The following is a 12123-nucleotide window of genomic DNA, read 5'->3' on the forward strand; positions in this document are numbered from 1 at the left end:
GCCAGACTGCCAATAAAATCGAAGTTTCTTGTTTGTGGCTCTCTGTTGAAAATGGGGTTAATTGGTATATGCTGTACAGAAATATTTTGCTGACCAAGATGCCTCAAGTTAGAAGACGTTATTGTTTCAGTGTTAGCTGACTGATGTGGGCGCTGCCCTACTAACATTAGCAAGTCAAGTTTGTTAAGTCTCAACGCATGCTCCTCTAGCCTGTGCCCTTTTACCTACTTAGCTAGCAAGCACGTGACAGCAGAGGAATGCAAAGCAGGGGAAGTGTACAGCAGCTTATGATTAAATAGGCTTTTAAGGAGGAAAATAAATATTCAAAGACAGGGACTTCAGGAAGTCTTTGGTGTTCAGCCATTGTAATTCAGAACAATCTTAAAGGCTTAAGAGGTTTTTTTTTTTTAAGTAAAGTAAAAGGATATGAAAAAACTCAAGATTTTTGATTGTTTCACATCTGAGGGTCAAGTAATACAGTCCTAGAACTAGGCTCTTTGTTTTCAGGGCTCGTTTACTTGATTCAGGATTAATTCTTGTTGGATTAGCATCTTTTTCATTTGTGAATAAGGAATATTTTCCTTATTGAAGCTTATTGACTGTTTATTCATAATCTTTTCCTGCTTTGGATAGTAGAAATGCATATGCCTAAAAAGAGAAGGGTTCTTGAAATTCTTGCCTTCAGAAACAGAGAAGAAGGTAGTTAGAAAGTCACAGGGGAGTTGAAGGGTAATAGAAACTAGTCCATCTGGTACTTGACACTGGCATTCCAGAATACAAAATTCAGTGAGTGAACTGGAGAACTGTTGACCCTTCTTGAGACAAATCCAGGTGCCTGATTCTCTCTATGGGGAGATAGTGCTTTTTGTTGGGAGCATGTGGGGGTTTTAATTTGTTTATCCCAGTCTTAATAGCACTATACTATTGGTAAACATACGATGGATTCTTAACTTTGAGTGTCTTTTTTGCAAACCCTGTTAAGTCCAGAGTATACCATGGATTGCTGCTGCCTGTCTCCATTTTATTGCTCTCTTGCAGTTTTGGTCTCAATGTCCAAGTATACAATTTAATGAATGAAGGAACAGCTGACTTTTACTTCCTGATACTTGTCTCTAGCAAGGCCCCTGTGAATAAGCAGTTTTTAGTGAGAGTCATTAATTACTACAAATGGCAGCTGTTACTAGGGCATACAGGGCTTGTCTTAAAGGTTTCAAAACTGGTGTTCAAAGCTGATTTGATTTCTTTGTTGTCCTAATTAGACACTATACATGCATAGATCAAATTGCATGCTATCTGTGTAACACAGTGATCTTCAGCTACCCTTCTGGAAACCCAGAAGCCTAATTCACCCAGGACTTTGCCTCTAAAACCTGAGCAGTGGCTGATGGATTTAGGAGATGTGTGAATTACTCTCAGCCGCCATAGCAGTACTGCAGAGGTTGTGCACTGGGGGCTCGTTTAGGGGCATGCACTTTTGATATTGTAAACAGTTGCTACCTATTAGCAGCCTTGCCAGATCTTGTGCAACAGCACTTTCCTTGTTCTTCTCTGCCTAATGATCCTTCTATTCCTATGTTGGGTGTTTCTTTCCGAAGCCTACTATTACTGCAGCATTCCCAGTTCTTATATTCCCTAGCTGTCTACACATACACCTTTGCACTGTTCTTCATACTTCCGATGACTTTGACATAGTAGAATGTTTAAAGACTAAAGGAGCAGTACTACAGTCGAATAGCCTGCTTTTGAAGTGCTCAGCTAAACTGCACTGGTAGCTCTCACATGCAGGGGTTGAATGTCTACCAGAATTTAAGTTTAATTACAAAGCCTAAGCTTCAGGTTTGCAAAAGAAATGTAAGTTTCAGGCCTTACAATCCAAAAGGCATGAAGTAGTTGTACTTTTTTTTTATTTTCGTTTAAATAAAAATGCAAGTGCTACCTTGAAACATTTGGTATTGATAGCGTTGTATTTTGTACCAGTAAAGATGTGAAATTAAAATTTGCCTTGAATCCTGCTCTACATATGGGATTATGGATTTCTCTACTTCTAAGAGGATGTTGTTTTTAGAATTATGCACAAAAGTTTTGGTAAGCTAATAAATGAATGTGGGCAAAAAACTTTGAAGTCATTATGATCTCAAGATTATGTAGTTTGGACCATTTCAGTGTTATATGGTCTGCAAAAAACTATGTTCTGATTGTAAGTGCTCAAACAATTTTAGTCTGAATTAATGACGAGTGGGGTAACTTCCAGGATTTTTATGTAAAAATGCTGGTTAAAGAAAGAAGGAAGCTATGAAGATGAGCTGATAAATATGAGTGTACATTTCAGTTTGAATTGGCTGTATCCTCAGAGAAAGTTAGGATGTAGCTGTGATTCCATTTACATATTTATATTTGTTTTAACTTCAAGTGGTATATATTTGAGCCAGTTATGCCTACCCATTGTGATTGTCTTTGGTCTATGTTGGCACGATCACTGATATTTGTGTGTAATTAAACTGAGCTACAGTTGAGTTATATTTCTTCTTCGTTTCAGATTCATTTGTGTGAAGGTCATCTTTCTGACAGCTGTGATTTTTGTTTCCTCCATTCTGCATAGTTTTGATTTGTCATTTATTTGCCAGTCCGGACTCAGTCTGCACTCAGGCTATAGTGTCAAATTGCTGGGCAGAATCAGCTTGAAGCTAATATATGAAAAATAAATCAGAGGAAAATATGGCCTGAAGCAGCTCTGTTTTGCTAGCTGAGGTGAAAACTTTAAGTACCTTTTGTTTCAAAATGTTAAGAAGAAAAAAAAACCCAACCAAAAACCAAACCAAACCCCAAAACATTTTCTGAATCTCTTTTATCATTACACAGAGAGATGCTATGTACCTGTCATTTACTTTTTCTAAATATTACAGCTTTAATTTTCTGCTCTGAAATTTTATATATTGCATGCACACATGATATATAGCTTGCTATGATCCAGCCCAAAGGCCTGAGTTACATGAGTGTTTTGCTTTCATTTTCAGCTGCTGTGGTTAGAAGTGGTACCTTAATTAACACAGAGATACTCAGACTGAAGTGCAAGCATAGCCTGTAAGGAAGAGGTGAGTACTGTATATAAATTTGGCGTACTTTGAAATATTTCCCAGAATTAGGGTGTGGAAGGTATCTTGCTAGAAATGGACTAGCTTCTGGTTCCTTTGAACAGAAAGGAAATTATTTTTTAACTTTGCTTTTTGACAGAACTACAGAACTCCCTTTGAAGATGGCAGAAGCTTACCAAGCAGTAGCTTTTCAATTTACAGTAACTCCAGATGGGATTGACCTGCGAATGAGCCATGAGGCACTCAAACAAATTTACCTATCTGGTGTCCATTCATGGAAGAGAAAGTTCATCAGATTTAAGGTATTTCAAATTTGTTAAGTTCACCAAACCTGAGAGTTATTTAATGTTTTATAGATTTGTTGAAGTTCTGTTTAGTTAAAAAAATAATTCCCCCTTTTTTTTTTTTAATTTCCTTCCTCCTTTATGGCAAATAAAGTTATTGTGGAAGACTTTTATGAGTTTTAGTTGAGAAGGGATACTGAGGAAGGTAACATGGGGTAATGCTGTAAAGACTGAAAGGGTACATGTGTTTGATTTATTCTGTGGAAGCAAGATGTAACAGATGTTGAAATTAATGATAGATTTAATATACTTCATTCTTTTCACAATACCTCATGTAATTGTGTGATCTTTTAACATAAGTCAGAAATGTATCTAGTTGAGATATTTAGTGTCATTACTTAAAGGTACAAGACTACACTCTTGATTTTATGTATTCTTTGCCAAAATTAATTTTCAAATTAAGGAGAATCTCTGCTGTTTTCAAAAAGTTACCTGAACATTTGTCTTGTATAAGTTATACTAAGTAATAATGTTTCTGTTGAGGTATAGATTGTTGTGAATTTATTATTTTGTTCATGAGATCATAAATAGTAAGTATGTATTTTATTAGTAACAAACTAGATAAGATACAGGCTAACTTCAACATCTCTTTCAAAAGCATATTTTTAACAGTAGTCTTGATAAAATCTTCTTGCAAAGCTATGAGAAGGACTGTTTAAAACTAAGTGACTTAAATGTGTTGATTTTTGTTTCCTTCCATGGTAATATGAAGTCAACCACTTTGGTATGAAAAAAATTATGTGAAGGCTTTTCTTTCCAGAATGGAATTATCACTGGCGTTTTCCCTGCTAGCCCATCTAGCTGGTTTATTGTACTTGTGGGTGTGATGTCAACAATGTATGCCAAAATTGATCCTTCTTTAGGATTAATAGCTAAAATCAACCGAACACTTGACACAACGTAAGTAGACTGAAAAGGTACTGTTTCTCTAAAGGAAACCAATTTTCTTTGTAGCTACTCTTAAAGCTAATCCTGTTGAAGTGAATCACTGTTTGAACAGTATGTTTGTGACGGAGTAAGCCCAATAAGCAGATGTGTGAGGGCATGAAAAGAGTAGGTTGTTATACCAGTATTACTACATTGTTTTGTGAATTTTTGGGAAGCGCATTTGGCAGCTTCTATGGCCTTTAATCTTATTGCATGGGAGGGTGTTTGGAAAGGAGTTTATGAAAAAGGGCTAAACAGGCTTGGAACTTGTGTAATGCCTGCCTGCAGTACCATTAGACTTTGGTTTGCAATATTAGGTTCTCTTCAGAACTTAAACTGATGTTAACTGGTACATGCTGGTTTTTGTTTTAAATAGTGGCTATATGTCAAACCAAACACAGAACATCGTGAGTGGAATACTTTTTGGCACAGGACTTTGGGTTACCCTTATTGTCACAATGCGCTACTCTCTCAAAATGCTGCTTTCCTATCATGGTTGGATATTTGCTGAGCATGGCAAACTTTCTTCAGGCACCAAGATTTGGATGGTAAGGATCTATTTTCTTCATGTTTCATCTTTTATCTAGTCTGCATTTAAAACTCTAAAAATAAAATTCTATAGGTTTTTTTCCTTTCTTGTGTTTTCTGTGTCATGGGACAGGAGGACCCAACAGGCTGTTGGGGAGATGTTTCTACTAATTACTGTCATCCTTCTGATACTGTAATTAAACTATTCAGGATGGCCTTGTAGAAGTAAGAGTAGATGCTGCAAGAATAGCTTCAGTATTTGCCAATGCCTTGAGGCTGTGTGACTCAAATACACCTACTTTTTCTCTACGTGCAAGTACAGCTGGAAGAATTTGGGGTGCAACTGCACCAAAGAATCTTGTCCTCCCCAGAAAGTGCTATCATAATTCTTTGTTGAAATGTTAGGATTTCTAGTCGTCTGTTACTAATTTAATCTTATGCTTAAAGGCAATACTGAATGTCCTTTCAATTGATTTTATTCTATGCCTTCAAAATGAGTTGGGAAAAAAAGCCTAAGACTGGTAGCTTGTTACCCAGTTTTCACGTAAATGTAAGGCAAGAGTGATCTGGCTCTTGTTGATTACTCTGATGCTTTGGAAAAGGATCCTTAATGGATGCAATAGCTATAAAGTGAGGAAATGTGTGTGTATATATAGGTGGTCCAAGAGATTAAGTGGGTTTTTGTTTCTTGGACAGTTCTTTCAATTCACTTTGGCCAATATTGTAGAAATAACTTGTGCCCTATTATGACAGAATCAGTCTCCATAGTGTCAAAAATGAACCAATGTGTGTTAGACTTAACACCATGTTATGATTTATTATGAAATATATTCAAGAACAGGTATCCAGAATGGTACATTAAAATAGAATTTAATGTTCATGTGTTACAAATGAAATTTCTAATTGATAGTTTCTCCTGGAAGCGGTATCAAGAGCCTCATGACACGAATTTGTACAGTACAGGCTCTGAATGGTAAGGCTTTCTGTCAATTGCTTGAAGCTGTAGATGTCTGGGGTTACAGCATGTCCTATCAGACAGATATTTTAAAGCTGTTAATATTGCCTTATCAACCCTAAATAGTATGAATTGTAAAGCTACTTACCATGCTTTGTTGCATATTGTATTTGCAAATTTTTGTCTATTGAATGTTGCATATGTATTTTGGTGTGTATTATATATGTTTTAAAAAGCAGAACACTATAAGGGTGTGTGTCCAGCAGTGTCTTCTCTATACTTAATATGTTAAGTTCTATTTTAAAACCTTTTTCTCTTTAGCTAGCCCCAACAAAAGAGAAGAATGTTTTCTTTAGGAAAACAGTATCAACTACTTTAGCTTTCTAGATTTTTATTATCCTTTAATATTGTCTAATTTTCTGGACGTGTTTTTTCTGGATTGTGTGTTTCTTTTTTATTGACTATCATGAATATACTGTCTTCTGTTCAAATAGTCAAGCAGATCAAAAACCTGAGCTCTGATTTCAGTCACATTACAAAGTGATTTTTTTTTCAGGCTGGTTGGAAGTCTGGTGGCAATTTTAATGTATGTATTTAATCTCCTAAAGTCAAATTTTCTGTACCAGGGTTAGGAGAAAAATGCAAGTATTAGTTACAGTAAAAAAAAAAAATAATCTGTGAACAGGTGCAACATATGCTAGAATGAAATTATTTGCTGTATTTGCACATGAAATCAGAGATGTAATTTACTACATGTGTCTGTTGGACTACTTTAGTGGTTTCAAACTGTCTCATATTCTCTACAACTTTACTTCTGAGAGAAATACTATGAAATGTGCTTGCTGTTTTTGCCATTTGAGCAGGTAATCTCTGCCTGAAGAGTTCTAGAATAAAATTATCTCCAAGTACAGAATTAAATTTTCATATGAAAAACAGATTTTTTTTTCTTTTTTTTTTTTCTCAACTGGCTTCAAATTTATCTTGTCATGAAGCACAACTAGTTTTCATTGAGTTCACCACTGTAGTGCATCATGTACATCTGACAACTCTGAGACAGATTGTCCATTGCAGGGGGGTCTATGCTGGTAATACTCTGCAATTCTAAATATTTTTGTGTGGCATTAAATAACCTTCTCTTGCTGTGCTAACCAAGGAAATTGATTGAGGGAAGAACTCTTAAGATTTAACAAGTAGTTTCGTCAGTTGTGGGGGAGAAGTTTCAGAAGGAAGAAATTTCATAGTGCAACTTTGTCTTCAGTCTTTAATCTTAATTTGCCTATTGATTTGAATTCAACAATAAAGATTTTTATGCTGAAATAGGATGATAATGTCAAAATCCTTTCCTGTGTAGTGTGTAAGTTGCATAATCTAGACTTTCAGCCTAGTGTGTGTCACAGCTAAAAAGTTGGCATAAATGGGAATGTTGCTTCTGTCTTCAGTCTTCAGTGGAAAACGGCAGATGCTCTATTAACTGAAGCTAAGAGGGGAATGGTCATCTCTGCCTCTTTTGTTTTGTTTTGATGTTGGTTTTTTGTAACACAAGCACTGAGTATAATACTGGCATGCTTGCACAATTTGGTGTGTTCAGATCATGCAGACTACCTGAGGCAGACTCATGCTTGAAGAAACTCCCTGTAACATCAATGCTATTAATGTTGAGCTATACCTTTGGAAAATACTAAACCATGATTCCAAAGCATTATTATTTTTAAAGGTGGCTATAGCTATCCAGAATCCTTAGTTGGGTCATTGTTAGTGCATGGGCTTGGTTAATGATTCCTGTTTTCAAGCACAACATAGATATTTTGCAGTATCTGTTATATAGTAAAAAATCAACCATTAGACTTGCTTTTTTAATATTTACAGAGGGAAACGTATGGAGAAAAGAAGTGCTAAGTAACTGTCTTCATTTTCTGTTGAGCTTAAGGTGTACCGCTTATAAACAATATTGCCTAATGGCCAGTAGATAGTCAAGAATGACTAAAACTGTCTCTCTTCCACTGACACATTCTTTAATCCTTTGGAAGTTAGTTTATGTCAGTGCCTTTTTATTTGTGAAACAGTGATAAATATGATAGTTTGCTAAATTTAGTACTATATAATTTACCAGTGAAAAGAACTGAGTTACACTTTATTTATGAATTACACTTTATTATTCCACCATTTTTCTTTTGTTGAACTTAGTAATTTTGAGGTGTGCATTTTGTTTTTGCTTTTCTTCAGACACTTGTAAAGCTCTTCTCGGGACGTAAACCCATGCTTTACAGTTTCCAGTCATCTTTACCACGATTGCCAGTTCCAGCTGTTAAAGACACAGTCAATAGGGTGTGTATATTTATTAATTAATTTTCTTCAGTAACATTGAATCCATATTTAGATGCCCTTGAAATTGTTGGGCTTTTTGTTGGTTTGGGTTTTTGGGGTTTTTTTTTGGTTGTGGTTTTTGTTGTTTTGTTTTTAACATGTCTTATAAAAAGTATTATATATGATGGTATTAATATGGTGTCATGGATGAAAACTTCTGCATAGAAATTAAAAAAAGGCTATGACAAACCACTGAAACTGGTGATAATTTGAAGCTAATGTAACTCATATTGGATTATGTGATGTCTGACGTAAAACTATGCAACAGAGTGTGATTTCCAGGGTTTTGAAACTTTATGGTTTTCTTATCTTCCGCAACTTGAACATAAAATGTGTTTTATGACACAGAAGCTTATAGCAAAATGTGTAAGTAGGACACTGTCATAGAAGCCACAGGTTGGATTTCTAGAGACAAAAAAATGTCACTGCCTGATACTGAAGAAGCTGCATGTCTTCTGCATGGAAAATATTTTTAGAGAATTAGTCTCTTCCATTTGTGATCTGCTGACAAATGTCTGAAAAAAAATCTCTTTTTTTGTAGTTTGCAGGCAGATGTTTAGAAGAGTATATACTCTTATTTTAACCCCATGGTATTTGCAACCTTATGAATTGAGCCCAGATAACCTTTGCCTACAGTTCAAAGGCTTTACGTAGGAATGGTGCAAATCTATGTATTAGTTACATACTGATACTGATTCTTCTCCTGTGTTCTAGTATCTAGAATCAGTTCGGCCACTTATGGATGATGAAGAGTTCAGAAGAATGGAGGGTCTTGCCAAAGATTTTGCATTTAATCTGGGACCAAGGCTTCAGTGGTATTTGAAGCTAAAATCCTGGTGGGCCACAAACTATGTAAGTAGATAAATAGGAGGCTCAGTTTTTCAATAGACATACTTTAATTTGTTGCCTGTTCCCTTTTTTGGCTTAACTTTCATCTTTCTTAAATACAAAAGAAGGCAATTGAGGCCACCTAATATTTTTGTAAAGTGCATTGGAGACCACCTGATTTGCACATAAATAACTTGCATAGTTTGGTAAACAGTCTAGTGAATGGAACCTGAAATAATAAATCCTCATTTTGTGTTCATTATCCCGGAGCAAGTGATTTAGCATTTGCTATTATGTTTTTTTTTTGTCTGTTCTGTGGTTTGGTTTTTGTTTTTTTGGTGGGGGGTTGTTTGGGGTTTTTTGATTGTGGTATTTTTTGTTTTGTTTTAGGGTTTTTTTGTATGTGTATGGTTTGGCTTTTAGGTTTAGATTTTTGTTTGTTATTGTTTTGTGTTGCTTGTTTGGTTTTGGTTTTACCAAAAAGAAAACCCAAACCCAGCATCATAGTGAGAACTGTAATATAATTTTTGATTTACACAAATTAGGTTTTTCTTTGTTTCTCTTTTTTAATTAGGAAGGCATGCTAGCATTTTCCTTTCTGCATCTGTATAGAATGTTGTATTGTGGAGTCATTAACATAGAAGACAAACTGCAGGAGTAATGAGGTTTTACTGTTTTTTTCTTTCTACTGTAGGTTAGTGATTGGTGGGAAGAATATGTCTACCTTAGAGGACGTGGCCCAATAATGGTTAATAGTAATTATTTTGCAATGGTAAGTAACTAATATAAACACCTTATGTGTCAAAGAAGAACAGAAAAATTTCTGCCAGGTGCTTATTTCATTATATTTTTCTGCTTATATATCTATTGCCACTGAGTAAGTGACCTTGGTTTTCCTTCCTTTTAGGAGAAACCTTTAATGTGCAGCCAATGTCTTCAAGTACAGTGCTATGTTAATAGTAAACTTTTGCCACTTAGGCGAACTCATGTAATAGTAACTCCACACAGTTTTGTGCTTACTGCAATAAGCAACATTTTCAGAAGCTGTATATGACAATTCATGGGTAACGCAATTCAGCAAGGTGTGTGCTCACATTCACAAATGTCTTTACAGAAAGTAAAACTGTAAAAAAATATTAAGATTTAAAGTAGAAAGAAGAAATCTGGTAGTCTTGGATTCAAGTTCCAAGTAGCATTGTCTTTTCTACTGGGATAATGAGCAGCTGTCATTTACATTTCAGGACTGATGCTGTTTAGGGAGATTGGCTGTTGAAGAAATTTAAGTTTCAAGCCATCAACTCACTGCACTAGTGCACTTAATATATTTTGAAGCCTTTTACATATTAACCAGAATAAACTATAATTAAGCGAATGAGAAGTACTATCAGTACTTCTTTTTATTTTAAATGTAGTCCGGTAATCATTAACTTATGTTTCTTATGTACTTTATAGGACTTCCTTTATTTATCTCCCACAACCATGCAGGCAGCTAGAGCTGGTAACGCTATCCATGCCACCCTGCTCTATCGGAAAAAACTGGACAGACAAGAAATCAAGCCAGTATGTACATTGGTTTAAGTGGCCTTTGGTCTTTTTCTAGCATAATCTGCAAGCAGTTGATCTGTTTTCAGAATGGAGAGAAGAGGAATGTTTTACTGTCAGAACTACATGTAAGATGTTTGGGACCACAAATTTTGTTCTATCTTGAGTTATCACTTGAATTGCACATGGCAGAAAATACCAATTATCAGAAATACAGGATTCTGTCATGAAAACTAATTGCAGTATTTAGAATTAATGTATGTATTTGCCCAAAAGACTGAGACTTGTACTCTAATATGTTAAGCGTTCCATATAACAGACACTATTGTTAGGTACTAAGCATGTAATGGTACTTTTGAGCCCATGAAGTCTGAAAGTCTGTAAGTCTGAGTTATCATGTAGTGTGAGCACAAGGGGTGGTTGGGACAAAGGACTGGACCTTGAGGCCGAGAGTGGGCCAGTGGCAGCTGAAGTATAGGTAGCAAAGGTTGGCAACAAAACAAATTTCTAGGTAGCAAAGATTGTCAAGGTAAATCCCATTCTGAATTTCTATTCTATTCAGGGCCTGTATGTTGTAGGGAACAATATTGTGGAAACAAGTAGTTTTGTTGATGGTCAGGAATGTGACTATGTAACTACAAATCTGAGAAATGTGAACTTTTGTTCCTACACACCCAGAAATGCCTTTAAAAGAAACAATTAAGGGGTGATGCATGCTGCATGTTTAAATTTTGCATCTGGAGTGGCCACCGAGAGCTTTTTGGATTTTAGATGCAACCTAGGTTCAGTCATCCCTCCTCAAGGGTGAGCTTTTGGTAGGAGGGGAAAAAATACAGCTACTGGAATGTGGGTGGAATCTTCCACATGTAATTCAAGAAAACACAATGGGGGTGAGGGGAATCCTGAATTAATATATTGTAAATCGTAATATTCTACAGTATTTTAACCAGATCCTGTTTTTTTCTTTTTCTAATTGTATATGCCCAATATATGAACGTTTTAATGTATATTTGCGGCACAGATTCTTCTGATGGGATCTACTGTTCCACTCTGCTCAGCTCAGTGGGAAAGGATGTTTAACACCTCCCGTATCCCAGGAGAGGAATCAGGTAAGCAGGATCAGCCACGGAAAATAAACATCTTAATGGAATTCAGTTTTGGAGGTATTTTGTGCTAAAATCCCTTTTTTTCCCCAGATAAAGACATGACAGACACATCAATGCTGTGTTCCACTACTCAGGAAGTAATGAACTCCTACAGTGTGCTAGATATTTCAAAATACCCTAAAAGGAAAAAAAAAAATCTTTTAGTCTTCTCCATTCTACTCTTTGAGGATCCTTTGATATCCATGGGTTTATATTTGTTGAAGTTGTGTTCTCCTATCTAAACTCTACTAAAACCTTTTGCTTGCTTGACTTTACCTTTTTTCCTTTCAGTTTGATTCACAACATCCCAATTAAGTGTTCTCAATGTGAATGTCTAACTGGTTTAGAGGCAGGTAGAGTCTTAGTCCTATCAAGATTTTCAACATCACTGTTACCTT

At 35.7% G+C, this 12123-nt stretch overlaps 1 protein-coding gene across 8 annotated transcripts in view; it reads left to right on the forward strand.

The window, feature by feature from the left end:
- The window catches only part of CPT1A (carnitine palmitoyltransferase 1A), a 44191-nt gene that overhangs the window by 10459 nt on the left and 21609 nt on the right, over positions 1-12123 (forward strand). For 7 of the 8 annotated variants that reach the window (XM_031050314.2, XM_005150627.4, XM_031050316.2 and 4 more), the window contains 9 exons: positions 3015-3092; positions 3232-3394; positions 4197-4336; positions 4740-4911; positions 8070-8171; positions 8925-9062; positions 9733-9810; positions 10491-10598; positions 11602-11689. In XM_031050314.2, coding sequence (XP_030906174.1) covers positions 3254-3394; positions 4197-4336; positions 4740-4911; positions 8070-8171; positions 8925-9062; positions 9733-9810; positions 10491-10598; positions 11602-11689 — 967 coding nt within the window. In that variant the 5' untranslated portion in view covers positions 3015-3092; positions 3232-3253. Of the gene's footprint in view, positions 1-2536; positions 2749-3014; positions 3093-3231; positions 3395-4196; positions 4337-4739; positions 4912-8069; positions 8172-8924; positions 9063-9732; positions 9811-10490; positions 10599-11601; positions 11690-12123 lie in introns of all 8 variants that reach the window. The other variant, XM_031050319.2, reaches the window with a different exon arrangement.

Source organism: Melopsittacus undulatus, chromosome 8, assembly GCF_012275295.1.
Source record: "Melopsittacus undulatus isolate bMelUnd1 chromosome 8, bMelUnd1.mat.Z, whole genome shotgun sequence".
Taxonomy (NCBI): Eukaryota; Metazoa; Chordata; class Aves; order Psittaciformes; family Psittaculidae; genus Melopsittacus; species Melopsittacus undulatus.